This window comes from Manis javanica, chromosome 11 (assembly GCF_040802235.1).
Source record: "Manis javanica isolate MJ-LG chromosome 11, MJ_LKY, whole genome shotgun sequence".
Lineage (NCBI taxonomy): Eukaryota > Metazoa > Chordata > Mammalia > Pholidota > Manidae > Manis > Manis javanica.
The window spans coordinates 20,778,241-20,802,284 of record NC_133166.1 but is presented as its reverse complement, the minus strand read 5'-3'; the positions used below and the strand labels follow the sequence as shown (position 1 = coordinate 20,802,284).

Here is a 24,044-nt window from a genome sequence, read left to right as displayed (position 1 = left end):
AGAGAAAGCATTCCAAGGAGAGGGCAACGCAAGGTAGTAAAGAGTGGAACAGTGAAGTATTTTGGAAGTTCTAAGTAGGCTTGAGTATATATAAAGCATGAGATGAGTAGAGAGATCATAGGGGCAGAGTTATGGGAGGGCCCTGTATATCTGGCCAGGGAACTGTACTTTATCTTTTAGTTCAGGGTAATAATAGGGCTGTTTTTAAACAACACTTCCCCCATCTACATTAAACTTATCTTAGGCATGTCAAGATTAGGGAAGGAGGTTATTCTTGAAACAATTGCAGACACATCCAGGTAACAATTCTGGGCAGTTGAACATTTCGATACACTTCTACCTACTTGTAATTGTGTGTCACTGTTTTAGGCAATGGGAAGCTGCTGAAGAGCTTTAAAATAATCAAAGTACTAGTATAGGTGATAGCATGGACAGGAGACACAAATAGAGGCAGGGAGACTACTTTAAAAAGGCTGTTCTTGTATAACTCAATTCTAAATATTTAATACCTTGAGGACTATTCATTTTTTTCCTCAAAAGAAGAAAGTTCAGTTAAAAAATTTACCTTGTAGAAACACTACTTAGAATAGTACTGTTTTAAACTGCCCAATTTACTTATGGGGGTAGCATTAGTCTAATATCAAAACCAGGCAAGGACTAAAGGAAAACTGAGCCAATATTGGATATAACATAGATGCAAATCCTGAATGAAATAACAGCAGATTGAATCCAATGTGTAGTAAAATAATAGTACACTGTGACCAACTAGGTTTTATCCCAGGAATGTGAGAATGGTTGAGCATTAGAAAATCTATCAGTGTGGTTAATCTCTCACCTCACTTGATGCCAAAAAAAGACCTTATCAAATATAATACCCACTCATGTTGAAAATTCTGTAGGAACAGATGAAAAGAAAAGCTTCCTTAGCTTTATTAAGTTTATATGCCAGAAAATTACATGAATTTACTTAGTGAAACATTAGACACTTTCCTTTTAAAGTCAGGGACAAGATAAGGGTACTATTTTCGACATTATACTGGAGGTTCTAGCCAAACAAGAAAAAAATGAGTTTTAACAATTTGAAAAGAGTATTATCATACTTGTAAATATTGTCTCCCTAGAAAATCAAAGAAAATAAGCTGACAAACTACTAGTTAAACCATAGTATACAAAGTCAATATAAAAAACCCTACTTTTTCTACATGTTAGCCCTTACTAAATTTGGAAATGCAATAGGAAAAATGATCCTGTTCATAAAAGCAACAAAACCATAAAATACCTGCAAACAAACCTTATTTTTTTTAAACATTTATGGAGAAAACAAAACCTCACAGAAAGACATAAAGGAAAACCTGAATAGAGAAATAAATCATGTCCCTGTATGAATCTGACTAACTTGTTAAAATTCAATGGGAGTTTTCATGACACTTGATCAACAAACTCTGAAGTTCACACAGAAGAATAAATGCCCGGTGAACCAAGATTATTTTGGTTTTTGAAATTATTACTGAAAAATAGCAAGAGAGAAGGGATTTGCTCTCTTGGATATCAAAACACTCTACAATTCTATCAAAAGTATGATATTGACAGGAAGAATCAAGAAATAAGCCCATGTATAAAAAGAAATTTAATATACAATAGAATAATAATCCAACTGGATTAAAGTACTGAATTTAAAAAACAAATCATAAGAACATTCATATGTGAATCATAAGAACATTCATATGTGAATATTCTTAAACAGGCATTCTTAAAGTTAGCCACAAGTAGTGAAAGCCGTAAGAGGAAGGTTGATAAACCTGACTTTGCCAAAACCAAAAACTTGAGGCAAGATACCTTCAAGTTAAAACACAGCTATGGGCTAGGTAAAAAGGATTTGAAATATGTGCAATAAGAGTAACAGGCAAAGGGTTCATACTTTCAGTACATTAAAAAATTCCTTCAAAGCAGTAAGAAAAAGAAGCCAGTAGAAAAATGAGCAAGCAATACAAAGTGGCAGTTCACAGGAGAAATATAAATAACTGACACACTTATAAAAATGGGACTTACTATCATGAGAAAAATATAAAGTAAAATAAAAGAATAATCACTTTTGACTAATGGAATTAGCCAAAATACTTAAAGCTTGAGGAAGTCATGTGTCTGGGAGGACATCAGTTTATCCCTACCTTCACTAAATTAGGCTATTTTCCCAGCCTACTTCTCAAGAAAAGAATTTGGTGAGAGAACAAAGAATATAGGAAAATGTTATTACTACCCAGATCATACTTCCAGTCTTGTTTCTTATTCTGGAGTTGAGGGCTAGGCTGAACCTCCGCTGCACATTAGATTGACCTGGGGCCCTGTGAAATGGATTGGCTGAGCTGCAGCCGCTCCAGATCGCATCTCAGAGTGCGGCTTGGCCCCAGTGAGTGGCTGGGTGAAAAGCTGCCCTCAGAGAGCTGGACGCCCACCCTTGGCGGGTTTGCGGCGGCGTCAGCAGCAAGGGCAGCAGTAGGGCTGCACTCGGTGCGGTGAGGCCGCGGATGGACAGTCTCTCCTCGCCGCGCTTTCCTTCTCGGAAAATCTTCATCACGTTGCACAGCACATTCTACAGAGATTGAGCAACTTGCCCAGGGCCAAACAGCTAGTTAATGATGGAGCCAAGATTAAAATCCGAGCAGGTGGTTATCAACTCTGGCTACATGACAGAGTCACATAAGGAGCTTTGGCAAATAATGCTGCCCAGACACTAGACCACCAGAAATTCAGATTTCCCCGATCTGAGAAGAGAGCCAGGGTATCTATACATTTTATAGTTCTGACAAGCTAACGTGCAACATGGTGACTATAACTGATTGTACTGTATTGTGTACTTGAAGTTTGTTAAGAGTAAATCTTAAATGTTGCCACCACACACACACAAAAATGGTAATTATGTGAGGGGATGGAGGTATTAACTAACCTTATTTGGTCATCATTTTATAGTATACATATATCAAATCATCTGATTGTGCACCTTCAACTTCCATGTTATTAGTCAATAATATCTCAGTAAAGCTGGGGATGGAGGGGAGGTCACAGGAAATACCCAAAGAGATGACAGGGACTACATTTGGATGGCAAATCAAAGGTGGGGTGTTTCTCCTTTCTTTCTTGGTAATCTTCCATATTCTTAACATTTTATAATGAGAATACATTCAAGATATATTTAATCACTTAAAAATAAAATAAGGGAAAGTTTGATTTAAGAAATCTGACTTGTGTTATACATTGACTGCTATATTGGTACTTATCTTAATAATGATTCTTTTTTTACTGCTAACCTGTTATATGACCCTGAGCAAATATTTCCTTTCTCTTGTCCTGTTTCCTTATTGATAAAATAAACATGAGGGCTAGGCTAGACCGTCGTCCCATTTTATTTTTAAGAGTTAAAAAATGTTGATGACATTTGCTAAACACTAATTGTGATGTATTATGTCAAAGAATCTAGTTCATTTGTGAAAGATCCCCAATTATTTCATGTTTATTTAAACCACTAAAATTGTACCTTCCCGCGATATTATGGTTTCTTTTTAAATATATTTTTGTTTAACTAAGGTACAAGCTTGTGGATACTGCTGTATTTATCCTAAATGAATCTTTGGTAGATTTCATGACTTGCACGGCTTTCAGTGTTATTTCATGATCTGAATGTCACATTTGTTTGATATCCTGAGTCATGATATAAACTGGCACATGGTCCTTATCTAGGAATTTCCTTTCAGAGCAGGAAAAAGATAACCAAGGAATATGGATGAAATCATAGGTAATAGCAGAGTTTAGAGGGTCATTGCTTAGAGGTGCTGACCCTGTGTTTAATGAAAAGCTATGAAAAGTTAAGGTTTAAAGAGGGATTTAGGTAGAAAAAACCATTTTTTGAAGTTGGGATAGAAGCAGAATATGTATCAAAAAAGCAAGAGTGATTTTGAAAATTTTACTGAAAAATGGGAAGTCTTTTGATTTTCTTGAGATTCTTGAATTCTGATAGCAGTTCATTCAACAAAATTTTCATTGGCACTGGGGAAAGATTTGCCAACCCAGATGTACCTTACTACTTTTCCTTTTCCTCCTAGGCAGCGATCATTAGTAGGGTTCAATGTAGGATTGTGGCTTTGGATCTGCGAGGTCATGGTGAGTGAAGTTCTTAATTAGTCACTGACTTAATGTATTTGCCAAACCCTTTGAATAGTGTTAAATATAGTAAATTTCAGTGTGGCCATAAAATAACCTGCTCTGTTCGATTTGGGCACTTTGAGGGGAGTCCTAGATTCTAGTTTTTATAGATTATTTATAAATACACACACACATATACATACACATATATGTATTTTTTGTTGTTTAGCTAAGAAAATATCTTTTAATGTAAACAAATTCTGATACTGGTCATGTATGAGGAATGATAAATCATTGCTATGCTACTGTAATTATCCTCCCAGGGTACCCAACTATAAAGACATATCTGTAACATAGAAAATTCTTGTTAAGCACATCATATACAACTATAAAGTCCCTATTTCATTGTCAAAAGATGAGGTTTTTTTTAAAAGAATACTCTTGCTCTTTTAATTCCTGTCTTTGGGAAGTATATCTTTAAATACTTTCTTTTTAGGTGAAACAAAAGTCAAGAATTCCGAAGACCTGTCTGCAGAAACAATGGCAAAGTAAGTAATCCGATATTGCTTACACATCACCTGGCTTCCATTGCTATGATAAATAGTAGTATAACTTTATCACTCTTCTGGTGAGATTGTTGGACAATAATTAGCACAGAGAAAATCTTATTTCTGTTCTCTTTCCTCTATATCTGGTGTTTCCTTACTATTTAATCTTGAAAGAAACTTCCATCTTTCTTGGTATAATCAATGTGATGGTCATCACATAAAGCACTTGAAAATTCTCTGAGGCAATTTAGTTTGTGTTCGCTTTTGAAAAGTTTTCTTCTCTTGACAGAGTTGAATAGAATCTACATATCTGTTGGGGACCCATGCATGGAAAAGTAGTTGTATGCAAGAGGTCCTGTGAGATGTTCTTAATGTATCCTACCCACATTCTTGGTCCAACTTCATAGATAGAATGAGGTATTAAAGAATAACTAATTATACCCTGGGTCTCAAACTAAAAGATGAATGAACATATACAGCAGCTCTCAAACCTGATCCCTTACCAGAATCACCTGAACAGTGATTAAAATACAGATGATTTGGTCCTTCCCCAGACCTACTGAGGCCTCTTACCAGTGGAATCTGCACATTTATACTTTGGTAAAGCTCTATAAACGAATCTGATGCAGCCAGTCCCGTGACTGGTGCTTGGGAACCACTATCCTACATTGTATGTAGGATTCTTTTAACTACCCTGTTTTCCTATGTGCTCTCTCAAGTATTTGAACAACTTTGGCCCAAAATATCTTGTCCTTTCTTTAGCAGCTTTAATTACAAGAGTAACCTGTTTTTTCCTTCAGAATCCAAACTCCCATGGCCAGTTTTGCTGTTATAGTAGGTGCTATTTGTGTGCTTTCTATCTGCCAGGCCTTACTAAATGTAAATTAAGCATTTATTAAGAATAAATTATTTATTTATCTTAATTAATCTGATTTATTAAATCTATAATACAGATACTATCACTTTTTTTTACCAATGAGGAAACTAGCTCATATAGGTTGAATAACTGTATGAGGTCACATAGCTAATAGACCAAAATTATGATCATTCAACTACAGTGCTTCGCAGAGGGAAGGAGAGAAAAGTAGCAATGTTTGAGTATCATTCTACTCAATGAACATAAGCCTGAGAAACCACGAAAAGGAAATCAGGAATCTGTTCCCTCATTTGTTCCTAATGCCTTTGTAAGGTGAGAACAATGAATCCTGAAACAAAGAAGCATGTTAGGTACATATAGAAAGATCTATGAATTATTTTTTAGAATTTAAAGAGTTTCTTGACTGTTGACAAAAAAAGTGAAAACATCATCCAAGTGGCCAGGCAGTCAGACTAAAGGGTGATTATGGCTTGACTGACATTCTAGAGGAAATAAAAGGATGAATTGAGGACCTTAAGGAAACATATAATGTATTAGTCTGGGACAGTTAGGAGAGAGAAACCACAGGGTAATTTGAACAGGAAAAGTTAAATATGAAGATTTATTAACTCTAATAGCAGATTGGACTAATGAGCAATTGGCTAGTAAGAAGAGAACTCTAAACAATGTAGGGTTATTAACTTGATTGTGAAAATCATCACATTGTGTATTTTAAATATATTACAATTTTATTTATCAATTATACCTCAGTAAAGCTGGAAAAAAAATTCAAAAAAAAAGAAAGAAAAAATAAAGGAATAGCAGATGTAAGAAGTAACTGCTGTTTGCTCAGGCTGAGATAGAACACTAATGGAAGACCTTGTTGGAGAAGGCATGATTGTGGCTTACTGAAGGCAGAAAAGTCATTTTGATGCCACATTGGCAGAGCTTGCCAGAAATCTGCCCTCTAGAGTGTAGAGAAAGTTGTTCACAGGGAGGTATCTCACCAGGGGTACTCTGCAAGCACAAATAATAGGGGTTGGTTGGTCCAGAGATCTGCTGTACAACACTGTATAGTTAGTAAGATATTGTGTATTACAGGTTTGTTAAGAGGGTAGATCTCATGTTAAGTGTCCTTCCCACACACATACACAAACACGTGCACACAGGCAAAAGCAACACAGGGACTTTTGGAAACCTGATAATAATGGTGACAGCATTGAGTGCATATATCCAAACTTAATATACTATATACATTAAGTATGTACTCTATTTTGTACACTAATTATGCCTCTATAAAGCTAGGGGATAAAAACCATTGGAGAAAGTGGGTGGAGTGCTCGGGAAGCTGCCTGTGCTGCAGGAGCTGGGTGCTACAGAGTGCAAACTGCAGGCGTTCCTGGAGTAAGTGCCCTTGAACCAGGGAACGCTCCCTCTGTAATGTCTCTCCTGTGCCCTCTACTGACGTAGCTTAACATTGTGCCAGACAGCCAAGGAAAAATACAGGATTCAGATCCAGTTTTGCTGAACATGCAATGAAAGACCAATTGGAGCTGAGAGACAGTAAGTTCTTAACTGGCACAAAAAGTTAAAAATAAATGATTAAAACCATCTACAAGAATTACCAAGAACTGGAAGAGCCATTAAGTTGGATTCTTGCTGAAATAGTCAAAGCAATAGAACATTTATATGATTTTTGAATTCAGTCATTCGTTGAAACAAAAATCTCAAAATCAGCATACTTAATGGGCAATTAGTGGGTTTTTCAAGTATTACTGACAACAACATTCTTGCCTTACAAATCAACTTCAGAACCTAAACCCTACTTATGATGCACCTCCACTGAAAGTTGGAGAGACAAGATTTGAGCTCAGGTTACTCTTGATATTCCTTTTTATGTTATGTCTATATATACTGTACTGCTTCTCAGATACTGAATCTGATATTAGGAAGTATAATAGAATCCCCTTAAAAAGCACCTACCAAAATTGTATATCCAGTTACAGACTAAATTTGTAGGTAATCCCTACTACTTCATTTTTATTTTTCTGGAATTTCAGGACGTGTCTCAAGTAAGGCAGTAATCCTGGTGACTGAATACTCTGACTTAACAATATAGTTAACAATAGATTTTTCCTAGTGGTAGATGATGGTTAATCATAACTACCTTTTACCTGGATGAAATATACCGTTTATATGCTTATATATAATAATTAAGTTGGTTTGTTTCAGACCCTATCTACCTCCATGCATGAAGCAGATATCATAGAATCCCTCTAACTTAATATTTTAAGGAGACATGGATTTAAGTAATTTTCCATAGTACCCTTTTATTTTGCTCATTGTATCTTTTACTAACCAAGTTTTAGCCTTAAATTTAATACCAGTGTAATATTAAACTACTGGGTTTCTTTTTTCACTTATAGACTGGGTGGCCTCTTTATCTCTTACTCAGATATGCAGATGTTGCAGCTACCCTGTTCATATCTGCAATTGTTGTAGGTGATTTTTAAGATTAATTCCTTCAGAAATAATATTTACCTTTGCCATTCTGGATACTATAGAGACCATATTTGAAAGGCTGTGTCTCTACATCCATACCTGCTGTATTTGGCTAACACTGTGTGAGTGCTTGAGGTATGTCATGATAATTCACCAAGATAAAACTGTCTTTTGAAGTTGACTGTCTCAGTCACTCCCAAAAGAAGACAGTAGAGCCAGCTCCAGAAACATACCATACTTACCTATTGCTATGGTAATAAGGCCTGTATGCAAATAAATACCAAGTTCCTACTTTAGTTCTCATTTTCAAAGCTCTAAGGTTTGACTCTGTTATACAGATCAACTCATAATTAAAGACTAGGACAGAAGCCAATAAAAATTAAGCTCTGAACATCTTTCTGGTTTCTCAGAACACTATACTTACATTTATGTTCATACTTAAACAACTTTACATGACAAATTGTAAATAATGATTAATGTTTGTATGGCACTTTACTCTTTTCAAAGTAGTTTCACACTCATTGTTTCAGCTAATCCTCAAAGCAATTCAGAATAGTAAATGATATTGTCTTCATTTTACAGATATTGAAACTGTCTGAGTTTCTGTAACTAATAACTAATCCCAAGTTCACATAGTTAAAAGTAAACTGAGGCTGCAGTTCATCTTGTGACTCTGAATTTCATTACATTATAAGGCTTAGTGAAGTTGTTTTCCTGCTTTACAGATGGGGAAACTGAGCCATAAGGCAGTTATATGATTTGTCCAGAGTTTCGAGCTTAGGTTTAAAATAAAGGTGTATGTTTATGTAATTTCACTAAAAGTGAAAATGTGATATAAAGGAAAATCAGAAAATTTGGGTTTTTAGTCCTTAACCTACTATTTATCAGAAGGGCTAGATATGTGACTATGTGTATAGATAACTAAGGGGCATGTTAGGAGATTTACATAAGTATGCTTACGAGATGGCCCAGTAGACTTTTATAGTCCTGGAACTATTAGTTACAAACCAAAGGAAGGATTAGGAAAGAAAGAAAACATGTTTATAGTGTTGTCAGAGAGCATTCCTACCTTTTTTTCTTTCTCTTTGTAGAGATGTGGGCAATGTGGTTGAAGCCATGTATGGGGACCTCCCTCCTCCAATTATGTTGATTGGACATAGCATGGGTGGTGCTATTGCAGTTCACACAGCATCAGCCAACCTGGTGCCAAGCCTCCTAGGTCTGTGCATGATTGATGTTGTAGAAGGTAAGTTTGTTAGTGTAGACTAAATAAAAAATCTGACTGCTCTAAGAGATATCCATGGTAGAATATTATCTTGTTTTAATTTATTGTTGATTTCACTCATCCAGCATGCCCCTTTTATGTATTTTTTAATGTTATTTTATGACAAAGGCACTCTAAGTATTTTTTTATTGAGATGTAGTTGCCATAACTTTGTATTTGTTTCAGCTGTACAACATGAGGATTTGATATATGTATATTTTGCAAAATGATCATCACAATATGTCTAGTTAATATTCATCACTACACATAGTTAAATCTTCTGATGAGAACTTTTAATCTACTCTCTTAGCAACTTTCAAATATGTATAACAATGTATTATTAACTATAGTCACCATGCTGTATATTATATCCCAGGACTCACTTATTTTATAACTGGAAGTTTGTACCTTTTGAAGTATTCACCCATTTTTCCCACACCTGACATTATATAATGATTTTCCATGCCATCAGAAGCTCTTAACAATCATCTTTTTTTGGCTGCATAATATTGCAATTGTATGTACGCTCTATACTTTTATTTAATGTTTAAAAAGAAGCTGCCAGGAATAAATCTAACCAAGGAAGTTAAAGACCTATACCCTGAAAACTACCCTGAAAACTACAACAACGTTCATGAGAGAAATTAAAGAAGACACCAATAAATGGAAATACATCCCATGCTCATGGATAGGAAGAATTAATATTGTCAAAATGGCCATCCTCCCCAAAGCAATTTACAGATTCAGTGCAATCCCTATCAAAATACCAACAGCATTCTTCAATGAACTAGAACAAATAGTTCTAAAATTCATAGGGAACCACAAAAGACCCCAAATAGCCAAAGCAATCCTGAGAAGGAAGAATAAAGCTGGCGGGGTTATGCTCCCCAACATCAAGCTCTACTACAAAGCCACAGTAATCAAGACAATTTGGTACTGGCACAAGAACAGACCCAGAGATCAATGGAATAGAGTCCAGATATAAATCCACATATATTTGGCCAATTAATATATGATAAAGGATCCATGGACATACAATGGGGAAATGACAGCCTCTTCAACAGCTGGTGTTGGCAAAACTGGACAGCCACATGTAAGAGAATGAAACTGGATTACTGTCTAACTTCATACACAAAAGTAAACCCAAAATGGATAAAAGACCTGAGTGTAAGTCATGAAACCATGAAAATCTTAGAAAAAAACATAGGCAAAAATCTCTTGAATATAAACATGAGCAACTTTTTCCTGGATACATCTCCTTGCACAAGGGAAACAAAAGCAAAAGTGAACAAATGGGACATAAAACTAAAAAGGTTCTGTACAGCAGAGGACACCATCTGCAGAACAAAAAGGCATCCTACAGTATGGGAGAATATATTTGTAAATGACATATCTGACAAGGTGTTAACATCCAAAATATATAAAGAACTCACATGCCTCAACACCCAAAAAGCAAATAACCCGATTAAAAAATGGGTGGAGGGTATGAAGAGACAATTCTCCAAAGAAGAAATTCAGATGGCCAACAGGCACATGAAAAGATGTTCCACATCGTTAATCATCAGGGAAATGCAAATTAAAACCACAATGAGATTATCACCTCACACCAGTAAGGATGGCAGCATCGAAAAGACTAAGAACAACAAATGCTAGCGAGGATGTGGAGAAAGGGGACCCCTCCTACACTGCTGGTGGGAATGTGAACTAGTTCAACCATTGTGGAAAGCAATATGGAGGTGCCTCAAAAAACTAAAAATAGAAATACCATTTGATGTGGGAATCCCACTCCTTAGAATTTACCCAAAGAATACACGTTCTCAGATTCAAAAAGCCATATGCACCCCTATGTTTATTGCAGCACTATTTACAGTAACCAAGAAATGGAAGCAACCTAATTGTCTATCAGTAGATGAATGGATAAAGAGGATGTGGTACATATACACAATGGAATATTATTCAGCCGTAAGAAGAAGAAAAATCCTACCATTTGCAACAACATGGATGGAGCTGGAGGATATTATGCTCAGTGAAATAAGCCAGGCAGAGAAGGACAAGTACCAAATGATTTCCCTCATTTGTGGAGTATAACAACAAAGCAAAACTGAAGGAACAAAACAGCAGCAGACTCACAGACTCCAAGAAGGGACTAGCAGTTACCAAAGGGAAAGGGAGTGGGGTGGGGTGGGGAGGGAGGGAGAAGGGGATTAAGGGGTAGTATGATGAGCACACATAATGTAGGGGGGCACAGGGAAGGCAGTATAGCACCGAGAAGACAAGTAGTGACTCTGTAGCATCTTACTATGCTGATGGACAGTGACTGCAATGGGGTGTGGAGGGGACTTGATATGGATGAATGTAGTAACCACAATGTTGTTCATGTGAAACCTTCATAAGATTGTATATCAATGATACTTTAATAAATAAAAAAGTTGCCTGTTTTTTTTTGATCCAGCCTCAGAAGTCACATTATTGCTTATATAAGTCATCCCTAGTCAGTCTGGGGGCGGGCCTACATGGGAGTGAATACCAGGAGGCAAAAATCATTGGAGGTCATCTTGGAAGCTGACTATTACATCAGTCTTCTGAATTTTCTTATACTGCATCTTTTTTTCCCCCAAGCGTCACTGAATTCTGACATTGAGAACAGGTGTATACAGTTGATTCAGTAAGTATAAATGCTCAAAATATGTTAAGTCTGTGGTTAAAATTTTTGTTTGAAACATCTAGGTACAGCCATGGATGCACTTAACAGCATGCAGAACTTCTTGCGTGGCCGTCCTAAAACCTTCAAGTCTCTGGAGAATGCCATTGAGTGGAGGTAATTCTCAAATCTTATTGTCTGTATTTTAAATGTTAGATTGTAGCTTTCCTTTTTGATGAGCTCAAACACCAAGTTAATGGAATAGTTCAATAGTTCCGAGCCTTAGCTTTATTGTAATAACATGTAGAAACATTGATGTATAAAGAGCAGAATTTTTTTTTCTAATATTGTAAATGTTTCAGCCTTGGCTAAGTTGTTTAAAACCAATCCTTTTCCCAAAACACTATATAGTACCTCCAGAATCTTAGTAATTATGGATCTGTTGCTTAGCTGTTCCCAACTCTAAGGTAAGAGTTTGGACCATATGTGACTCTCAACCTCTTCTACCTCTGATGCTCCATGGTTCTAGATTTTCTTTCTGTTTCCAGAGAAAATGATGGAGAAAAAGAGGATGGGTTAAGTTCCTTTCTCACTTTTATTTGGGTTTTAGATAAATAAAAACCCTTTGGGTAAGTAATTTTCATAAAAATCACTGATAGATTTGGCTATGGCTTCTACTTAAGTAAAGGCTGTTTTGTTATTTAGTCACTAATTCAATCAATTATTTGATTAAATGTTTATTAAACACATTGTGCTAAAGGGTGAAGATTCAGAGACAAGTAAAACACTGTCCCTGCCCTAAGGAGATGAGTCTTGGGATAAAATATCCTCACTCTTGTAGTCCTACTTCTTCAAAGTCCATGTCCAGTCCCTTTTCCAGAACCCTTTCTCTAACTCCTCCAAACCACCCAGATCACTCCTTCAGTGAAATTGCTAGAGACATTTAGGTCTATATTATATTGTACTGCTTTCCCCTTAAGTTTTCTAATTCTCCCTTAAGGAATATGCTTATATTATTAATTTTCATTTCTGTCTTTATGCCTTTCCTGCATCATAAGGGCAGAAGCTGTTCTCTGTTTCCTTTGTACTTGTCTATAGCATATACTGCTGGCTGCCCTCAGAGGCAGAACATATGAACTGAATGAGAGATAGCAAGTGGAAATTGAGGACCTGGTAAATATATTCTAGGAAGTTTTTCTGGGAGAGAGGGACTCATGCCAAATGTGGCTTGCCAAAATGATGTTTTGTGTTTAGTGAGATTGTCTATCTCCCCTTGTTCACACTACTGTGATGCAGGATTCCTGTTCTCTCAGAAACACTGCAGATTTCTCCATCTTGGGCAGCCACACATTGAGAATGCAGCTGCTGCCAGCTAAACGTGCACCTCAGGCACTCTGCTTGCTTCCCCAGCAAAAACCAGTGAGAAAATCCTTCCAAATAACTTCTAAAATGCACTCAGTAAACATTTTTTTTAGTATCTAAGATGTGTTAGTACCTGATTTAAGATCTGGGGATGAATCAGTCTTAGTTCCTATTAGTGAAAACATGGGGATGCCAGCAAGTAAATATATAAACACAACACAATGAAGAAAGCACAGGAAGTACAGAAGATAAGTACCCAGTCCAGCCTAAGGGGCATGGTGGACCTTCTCTTAAAGGAAATAGAGTCTTGATTCTAGTGCCAGATGCAGGATTGGATAAGGGTTCTGTTTGAAGTGTTAAAATGTCCTGGGTTCTATGAGAGCCACTGATTTTAGAACCCACTTTCTGAGCCTGAGAATCAGAAAGACGACTAAGAAGTATTTGGTAATTTTGTTTTGTACTCTGCTGGATATCTTAATCAAGTTTATGACTCATGGCCATTTTGGCTATTCTAGATTGAAAAAAAAAAGATGTTGAAATACAAGGCCAACCTATTTAATTCAGTAAAGATTTAAAGGGAAGTGAATTCCTGCCCTTACTCTCTTGGTTATCCTAATGAGAAGCAGTAGGATGTAGTCATTAAGAGCCTGGGCTTTGAAGTCAGATAGAAATGGATTTACATCTTGGTTCCACCATTCTTGTTTCTCTGAGGAAAACAGAATAGGGAAACCGGTGGGGGTGATAAGGAAGTGGGAGATTGGTTAGTAGACAATTGTAGTATAAGAGAGTAATGATGTAAGCATAGATGAGGATGGTAATAACAGAGAAGTGATATGGTCATATTAGGAATGTACTTTGAAGGTAGAACTGACAGAACTTCTTACAGATGGGATGTTGGAAGAGAATCAGTGGGGATAGGATTGCAAGGAGGCACAGCACTCAAAGATGACTCCTAGGTGCTTAGCGGAAGCCATTAGTAGAGACAAAGAGAGGTAGATTTGGGAACAGTAAGGGGCAAGGAATCAGGACTTTTGTTGAGATAAGCCAAAATGCTTACTATGTATCTAAGTGAAAATGTTAAGTAGGTACTTGTATATACTATTTAGAAGAGGTTGAGCTAGAGATAAATTGGAGTATCATCATCACACAGATAATCTTTAAAGCAAAAGATTGAATGTAAGCACCTAGGGATTTGATGTTGATAGAAAACAAATCCAAGAACTGAGCCTTGGGATACTATATGATATTCAGAGCTGGGGAAGGAAAGGAATATCTTAAAAAGGAAAACAAAAAGGCACAGTTGGTGGGAAAGAAGGAAAATTAGGAGAGTGTTTATAGAAGAAGTGTTTAAAGAAAAAAGTAGACAATATCTGTGTCAAAAGCTGCTGAGAGATCAGCTAAGAAGAGAACTTAGACCATTAGACCTGGCATGATAGACATAATCTTGACAAAGGAATCTTGGAAGATAAGTGGTAGATTAAAATTTGGTATAAGTTGATGTAAATTGGGGAAAGGATGGGAGGTGACAAGCAAGGATGGGAAAGTGGAGGAAGCAAGTAAGTAACTTTTTTGAAAAGTTTTGTTGGATAGGAGAGCAGAAAAATGGGGAAGTATCTGGTAGTGAATGTGGGGTTAAGTATGTTTTTAAAGGATATTTCATATCAATTAGAGAAAGAAAAGGTGACACAGGAGAAAGACAGGCTAACTAAAAGAAACAAGGTCCTCATAAGTAGAAAGGAATGGGAGCAAAGGCCCAAGGCTGGCCTTAGTACAGGAACAGAGATATTTCGTACATTAAACAGTCACCAAAGCAGAGTATATGATTATAAATACTGGTGGATTTGTAGATTCTGTAGATTAAGTTGGCAGTGGAAAAATGAAGTAGTAGTTCTGATTGCTTTTGTTTATCATTAAAATAAGAAACAAGATCATTAAGGAGAATGTACCTTGAAATTTTTACATGATTTTTTTAAGCTAAAAAATGAGATTTAAAGAAAGGTATTCTGGTGGCCTGCTTCGGGTGGTGCTTCCAGTTCCCCGAGGACCTGGATTTTACTTGGCCCTTAGGCATACCTAAACAGACAACCCTGAGAAGACTGATTTGGATCTAAGTCCCTAACTTCTGTCATAGCGTACAGGGCCCTGTAGGAGCTGGCCCCTGCCTCTGCCTACCCTCTTCTGTCCCCCTTTGCTCTCCCCTGCTTCTTCTCGCACTGTCCGCTAAAATCATCATCCTGCAGACTTTTTCCCATCACAGTACCTTCATTCACAGGGTGCCCTCTACCTGTAATACTCTGACCACCCTCTTTCATCTTCTGCTTAACTTCTGACCTTCAGTCCTCAGTTTAGGCAGGACATTTGGGAAACCTTCTCTAAGCTTTTCATTCAGAATAAAGTGATCCTTTGAACCTTGCCTTATTATATTAAAATTATCTATTTGTGTTTCTCCTTCTGAATTATGTGCTGCTTGTTCACAGGCCTGGCACATATTATCCTCATGGTAAATATTTGCAAAACTGAAATGGCTTCAATGTTTTCACTTAATTTTTACTGCTTAGCTTATAGCTAGTAATAACAAAGTGAGAAGTAGTAGTAATCTCTATAATAAGCTACATTGGTAACCACTACTTTTTAGTAGTTCCCACAGAATGAGCAGAATTACTCATTTGACCCTAGTGACCTGATGAGATGATTGCCGAATAATCTCCTCTCTCTCCTCACTTTTCTCTTCTAGTGTGAAGAGTGGCCAGATTCGAAATTTGGAATCTGCCCGTGTCTCAATGGTTGGCCAAGTTAAACAGTAGGTCTGATTCTTCCCCCTTGGGTTTGTTAGAGACTGCAACATGGTGATGGAATTACACACAGCTTTATTATCATACACTTAGCCTTCCATCCTGGTGAATGTCTTCATTATTTTAGATAATTTTTATAATTTGAGCTCAGTTGTACCAGCCATATAGATTTTCTTTTTTTCTTTTGGAAAAAATCCAAAAGCCAAATAGTGTCTCCTTCGTAATACAGGAGTACCTTATTAACACAACTCAAGGTGTTAAAAGGTGAAGAATCTCAGAGAATGGGCATTAGAATTTAAGTGTCTGCTCTAGTGGTTTCATTCTGGCAATAGTCTCCTTCTAAGCTAAACCTGGCTGTAAGGAAATTATCATATAAAAGCTTTAGCGTAGCCAGAGTGAAAGCCAGATTCTAAAGGTGAGCTAAGATTACCCCAGCTGATTTTCTGGATAGGGTTATGTGAGTCCTGGGTATTGCTATGGAGTCTCAAAATAAACTTTAGATGAATTCAGAAAATGTTACCCAGTGGAACAGACAGGTAGCACATCGTTGATGAAAATGATAATGGCTTTATTGAATACCTGCTATTTGCTAGACTCTGTGCAAGGTATTTTAGAAACACTAACTCATTTTTAAAACCTTGTATTACAGAAATTTTTCAAACATAAATTAGACTAATACAGTGAATCCCAATAGGGGCAATCCCTATTGCCCACTTTAAGTTATTAACTCATGGCCGGTCTTGTTTCATCTGTGCCCCTATTTATTTCCAACAAATTCCAGACAAACATAATTTCCTTTGTAGAATTTCAGTGTGCTCTAAAAGTTGCCTTTAATACTTTAAACACAATCACAATATCTTTATCACATGCAAAAAAATGAACAATTCCTTGACATTAAATGTCTATTCAGTATTCATATTTCTGACTGTCTCATAACTTTTTTCTAATTCAAATCAGAGTTACAATAAGGGAGATGCATAGCAAATGATTGATATATCTCTTAAGTATCTTTAAATATGGAGGTTCCATTTCTATCATTTTTTTTCCTTGCAGTATATCTATTGAGGAAACCTGACTGTTTGCCCTGTAGAATTTCCTACCATTTGGATTTAATGGTTGATTCCTCAAAGTGTAATTTCACATGTTCCTTTGTTCCCTGTATTGTCTATAGATGGTTGGTTAGATCTAGAGATCTGATCAAGTTCAGGCTTGTTTGTTGTTATTTTGATTTTTTTACCTGTTTGCAAGAATAGGTGATACTGTGTACTGCCATCAGGAAGCACGTAATGTCTGGTTGTCTCTTTTTTTCAATGTTAGTAGCCATTGATGATCATTACCTGGGTGATGTTTTATAGGTGAGGAAATAGAAGTTCAGAAAGGTAAAGTGACTATCTCAGGATCACACAGCTAGTGAATGACAGAGCTCAGATTCAAACTCCTGTGTATTTGACTTTAAGGCCTATATTATATTATAGACTTTATGCATAAAAGGGCATTTTGAGTAGTAATTTCTGGCAGACATAAGCAGAGACTTTGAATGCTGTGAGACTATACTTTTCAGTGCCTAAATGTTTTGAGATCTGACTTGTCTAAGCAGTGGTAAAGTATTTTGTAAGGAAGTTATGTGGCTTATATGCAGGTAGTTCAGTGGTTGAAAAATTGTACTTACTATGTAAACCTAAGTGGTGTTTTCTCCTAATATGTAAACCTGTGTATGTAAGAGTGTGTGTGTTTTAATGGCCAAATAGATACTGGCCTGAACCTTCCTGCAGTTCTTGATCTAGGTGAAATTCTCCTGAACCTCCCAATCCATAGCTGTGGAAATCCAAAGCTTAATGTTGTTTCTTTGTGATACTATTTTGACCTGGAGGTGTCACAGAAAACCCCCACTTGCCAAAACATTTATGAACACACACTTCACTGAAGATTTGGTAGAGGAGACAGAGAAGGAGACTATCATTCTTAAAAATTCTTAAAAATCCACCACTCACGTTTCACTGACCCTCTGTTTATCCCAGCCTCTTTTTATCTTGCTTGTTCTCTCACCCTTTCAAGGGGAAAATAACAAATTGGCACTAGCTGCTACCTAAGCCTGTGGGATTTTTACCTTTAACACTTACCGAACTATTTTTTCTAACAGGTTCTCTCTAAAATAAATGATGGTGCCAGCTGTTCATATAATTTTTCTACCTAATTACATAATAAAGAATATTTTTAGAGGAAAAACAACAACAGTAATTGGTTGGATCAGATGTTCTAATCTCCAGGGTTCAACTGGCCATAGTTATTGTAATTACCAGTTTCCATCAGCTAATTAAAAAATGGGGGCCTTTCATCATTGTGTTTGAGCTTTGTTCTACTGTAAGTAGGCTGCAGTAGAAAAGCATCATTAACTGGGCCTCAGTGTGCCTCCCAGCCTCACTCACTCATGAGCTAGGTTATCTGGACAGTTTTTTTTTAACTCATCAGGGCTACATCATAGGATTGTTAGGAGGACTATATAAGACAATGTCACCGTGCCTCAGGAAATGGTTACTCCTTTCTCTGGGTCAGTATTGGTGTAAGACCTGGAAATCAGCCCTTGGAGTGGAGCCATTTCTTAGCCATGAACTTCCACAGCTCTGGTCTACTTTTGCACATTTTTAATTGCACATTATTCACATCCTGTTTCTCCCAGAAGCATTAAGTTTTAACTAACATTTGATTGTAAGTGGCCATAAGTATCAGTATTGCTGAATAATTTTTGTATAGAAGACAGGTGTGTGATAGCACTTTTCTTAAAAACCTAGGTGTGAAGGAATTACAAGTCCAGAAGGCTCAAAATCTATAGTGGAAGGAATCATAGAGGAAGAAGAAGAAGATGAAGAAGGAAGTGAGTCAGTAAACAAGAGGAAAAAGGCCGATGACATGGAGGTGGGTGTAAGCCTGTGTTCTCAGAATGGTGCGGTAGAGAACGGTTCAGAGTGTGTGGGAGAGAGGAGGGGGTGGCCATATTGTTCTTTGTGTCCATCACTAGATACTTCAGGGAGCAAAGACGTTATCATAAGAGGTACTTATGTTAACTGTAAGATACAAAGTGCTTGTTGATAGCTCTGACAAACTGGAACAAAAACTTATTCTCAGAGAGACTGCTTTCTCATCAGGTTCTTTCTCACCTTTGGTTTCTCATGAGAAAATCCTGTTTCCTACCAGGCTACCAAAGCCCATCCAGATCTTACCCATCTTTCAAAGTGTGTCTCCACAGGGAAGCTTTCTGACCCCACTTTATATCTCTCCCTCTCCAATATGGCACTAAGAGTCTCTATGACACAACCTAACAGTTTCTTTTTTGAAGTTGTAGCTAAGTCATAGAAACAATTTTCAAAAACTACATTCAAAGATACTATCTATGATCTCCTGGTAGTCATCCTTAGAATGCAGATTCTCTGTCCTCTAATAGAACCAGAATTGTCTTCCAACAAAAATAACCTGTGTATTTTGAGGGTAAGAACTGATGTTTTGTGTGAATTTCTCTCAGCATTTAGCTCAGGGTTGTGCGCATAGTAAATGTTCTGTCAGTACTTGCTGAGCAATGGATTTGAGATTAGTAGTGGGGAGGGGTACTTTTTTCTTGGAAATGGTTACTGAGTACGAGCAGCAGATTTCTGGGATGGATTATAAATATCTTACCAGTGGCAGGTAATGGACTTGTTGTACACCCCATATTCCTTTGCATTTGGAGATGCTACTGTTAGCAAGGTAAATTTTTTAAAAAACAATATTTTTAATTTAATGAGGATCTTCTTGTCATTGTTTAGATCAGTGAATAATACTTTCTGTACCTCTTTGGAGTTTATGGAAATATAAATAGTGCATGATAAGTTTGCCCTCACAACACTCTGTGAGGTGAAGAAAGATCTTTTCTTCCATATTAACAGTTCAGAAACTAACTTGAGATGAAGAGACTTGCTTAAGGTAATCAAGTAGTATGTATTAGATTTGAGACTCTGATGCAAGCTATCAATTACTTGTTATCTTCTATGGGCCAGGAACTATACTGAGTTCTTCACACTTATCTCTAGTTCTCTTCTGAGCTTGGCATTACAGCTGTTATCACTGTTTTACACCTCAGGTACAAGTACTTGACTATAATCACACATAAATGTTAGTGCTAAAACACACCTGAATCCTCTGATTTTAAATTCCAACTCATATTTTCTTCACAATTGTTTTATAAGCCGAATTATGCGGAGTTTTATAAACTCCAAGAGTTATGTTAGAAGGGCAGACTGAGGCACACCAAGCAATAATGAGTGTAGCTGAACATCTACACTTGAGGAAGGACAAAAGGAAACTCCAGTTACAACTTCTTGCAACTATTAAGTCCTAGAGAGCTAACGCACAGCCTAGTGAATATAGGCGACAATACTGTATTATAAACTTCAAAGTTGCTCAAACACTAGATCTTAGTTGTTCCCACCACAAAAAAGGAAAGATAATTATGTGATGTGATAGAGGTATTAGCTAATGCTATGTTGGTGAACATATTGCAATATAGAAATTATCAAATCAACATTTGTATACCTTAAACCTGTATGATGTTATATGTCAAGTACATCTCAGTAAAGAAAAATAAATAAATGATGGATAAAATGTTAATAATGCAAATTAAACTTATCAACAACAACTAAAAAACTATTATAACTTCTGGCATGGCATCCAGGGGCCATTTAGGCCCCGTTAGCCCTTAGGGGCATCTCTGTTAATAGCACAGTATAGAGAGTGGTGTTTGAAATGACCCTAAAACATACATAAGAAGTCACTTGCATCCTTTCTGCTCTTTGAAAGAAGACAAAGTATGCATTTTATGGTGGGTAAAGGAGGAACGGAAATCTAATACAAAATGGTTAAAATACAGAAAAGAAAGGGAAAACATTTAAGCTTTGGTGCTTAAAGGAATAAACTTCAGTTTTCCAGGAGATACTCCTTTATACACAAATATCCTCTTTTTTAAAAAACTGCTTTATTGAGAGATAACTTACCCAAAGTATATAATTCAGTGGTTTTTAGTATAATTACAGATTTGTGCAACCATCACAACAGTCTAATTTTAGAACATTTTCATCACTTATAAAAGAAATGTCATATCCATTTGCAGTTATTTCTTGTTTCTCCCCAACCTTCCCAGCCCTAAGCATCACTAATCTACTTTCTGCCTCTATAGATTTGCGTAATCTGGACATTTAATATAAATGGAATTACATAGTATGTGGTATTTCATGACTGACTTCTTAGCGTAATATTTTCAAGGTTCAGCCATGCTGTAGCATGAATCAGTACTTCGTTCCTATTTATATGGCTGAATCATTTTCCACTGTATGGATAGACTATATTTTTATCCACTCATCAGTTAATGGACATGTGGGTTGTCTCCATTTTTTGTCTATTATGAATAATGCTGCTTTGAACATTTCTGTACAAGTTTTTGTATGACATGGTTTTTTATTTTTCTGTATCCCTACTAGTGGAATTGCTGGATGGTAGCCCTGTTTAGTCATTTGAGAATAGCTACATTGTTTTTCAAAGTGCCTGTACCATTTTACATCCACAGTAGCAGTTTATGAGGGTTCCAGTTTTTCTGCATTCTTGTCAGCACTTGTTATTGTCTCTCATTTTGATTATAGTTATTCTACATGGGTGGGAATGAGGTGGTGTCTCATTGTACTTTCGATTTACATTTTCCTAGTGACTGTTGATGTTAAGCACCTTTTCGTGTGCTTATTGACAGTTTGTATGTCTTCTCTGGGAAAGTATGTATTCGGATCCTTTACCCATTTTTAAATAGGGTTATTTGTCTTTTTATTACTGAATTTTAAGAGTTCTTTATATATTCTAGACCCAAGTCCCTGATTTGCAAATATTTTGTCCTGTGAGTTGGCTTTTCATGTTCTCGATGGTGTTCTTGGAAGTGCAAAAAAAGCTTGATTTTGATGAAATTCAATTTATTTAGTTTTTGTTGCTTCACATCCTTGCCAACACTTGTTATTTTATCTTTTTTTCAATAGTAGCCATCCTAATGGGTACAAAGTGAAGTTTCCCCTTATGTTTTCTCCTAGAAGTTTCATAGCTTTAGGTCTTAGATTTAGGTTTCTAATCCATTTGAGTTAATTTTTGAATATGGTCCAGATTGATTCTTTGGCATATGGATATCTAGTTTTCCCAACACCATTTGCTGAAAAGACTGTCCTTTTCCTATTCAGTGTTCTTGGCACCTTTGTCAAAGATCTTTTGTTCATATATGTAAGGGTTCATATCTAGGCTCTCTGGTTCATTCCATTGGTCTATTTGTCTGTATTTATACCAGTACTATGCTGCTTTGATTACTGTAGTTCTGTAAGATGTTTTGAAACCAGAGAACATAAGTCCTCTAATTTTGTTGTTATTTTTCAAAATTTTTGGTTCTTTTGGGTCCCTTGAGATTCCATATAAATTGTAGGATCGATTTTTTTTCTTTTTCTGCCATAAATGTCATTGGGATTTTTTTTCTTTGGTATCATTAATATATAATTACATGAGCAACACTGTGGTTACTAGAATACCCCCATTATCAAGTCCCCACCACATACCCCATTATAGTCACTGTCCATCAGTGTAGTAAGATGCTATAGAGTCACTACTTGTCTTCTCTGTGCTATACTCCCTTCCCCGTGCCTGCCTCTTACATTATATGTGCTAATCGTAATGCCCCTTATTCCCCTTATCCCTCCCTTTCATCCCATCCTCCCCAGTCCCTTTCCCTTTGGTAACTGTTAGTCCATTCTTGGGTTCTGTGAGTCTGCTGCTGTTTTGTTCCTTCAGTTTTTTCTTTGTTCTTTTACTTCACAGATGAGTGAAATCATTTGGTACTTGTCTTTCTCCGCCTGGCTTATTTCACTGAGCATAATACCCTCTAGCACCATCCATGTTGTTGCAAATGGTAGGATTTGTTTTCTTCTTATGGCTGAATAATATTCCATTGTGTATATGTACTGCATCCTTATCCATTCATTTACTGAAGGGCCCTTAGGTTGCTTCCATTTCTTGGCTATTGTACATGGTGCTGCGATAAACATAGGGGTACATATGTCATTTTCAAACTGGGCTGCTGCATTCTTAGGGTAAATTCCTAGGAGTGGGATTCCTGGGTCAAATGATATTTCTATTTTGAGTTTTTTGAGGAACCTCCATACTGCTCTCCACTATGGTTGAACTAATTTACATTCCCACCAGCAGTGTAGGAGGGTTCCCCTTTCTCCACATCCTCGCCAACATTTATTGTTGTTTTGTCTTTTAGATGATGGCCATCCTAGCTGGTGTGAGGTGATACCTCACATTGTTTTTAGTTTGCATTTCTCTGATGATTAGCGATGTGGAGCATCTTTTCATGTGCCTGTTGGCCGTCTGAATTTCTTCTTTGGAGAACTGTCTGTTCAGTTCCTCTGCCCATTTTTTAATTGGATTATTTGCTTTTTGTTTGTTGAGGCGTGTGAGCTCTTTATATATTTTGGATGTCAATCCCTTATCAGATATGTCATTTGTGAATATATTCTCCCATACTGTAGGATGCCTTTTTGTTCTACTGATGGTGTCCTTTGCTGAATAGAAAGAAGCTTTTTAGTTTGATATAGTCCCACTTGTTCATTTTCACTTTTGTTTCCCTTGCCCAGGGAGATATGTTCATGAAGAAGTTGCTCATGTTTATGTTCAAGAGAGTTTTGCCTGTGTTTTCTTCTAAGAGTTTTATGGTTTCATGACTTACATTCAAGTCTTTTATCCATCTCGAGTTTACTTTTGTGTATGAAGTTAGACAGTAATCCAGTTTCATTCTCTCTTACATGTAGCTGTCCAGTTTTGCCAATACCAGCTGTTGAAGAGGCTGTCATTTCCCCATTGTATATCTGTGCCTCCTTTATTGTATATTAAT

The 24,044-nt window shown here is 36.6% G+C and overlaps 1 protein-coding gene across 2 annotated transcripts in view; it reads left to right on the top strand.

The window, feature by feature from the left end:
* Positions 1-24,044, top strand: part of PPME1 (protein phosphatase methylesterase 1) — a 64,684-nt gene that overhangs the window by 31,508 nt on the left and 9,132 nt on the right. For both annotated transcript variants that reach the window (XR_012122578.1, XM_073216022.1), the window contains exons 4-9: positions 4,098-4,155; positions 4,634-4,685; positions 9,135-9,289; positions 12,035-12,125; positions 16,045-16,110; positions 18,892-19,015. Coding sequence is in view for 1 of the 2 variants with exons in the window: in XM_073216022.1 (XP_073072123.1) it covers positions 4,098-4,155; positions 4,634-4,685; positions 9,135-9,289; positions 12,035-12,125; positions 16,045-16,110; positions 18,892-19,015 (546 nt within the window). In the remaining variant the exon portion in view is untranslated. The remainder of the gene's footprint in view (positions 1-4,097; positions 4,156-4,633; positions 4,686-9,134; positions 9,290-12,034; positions 12,126-16,044; positions 16,111-18,891; positions 19,016-24,044) is intronic.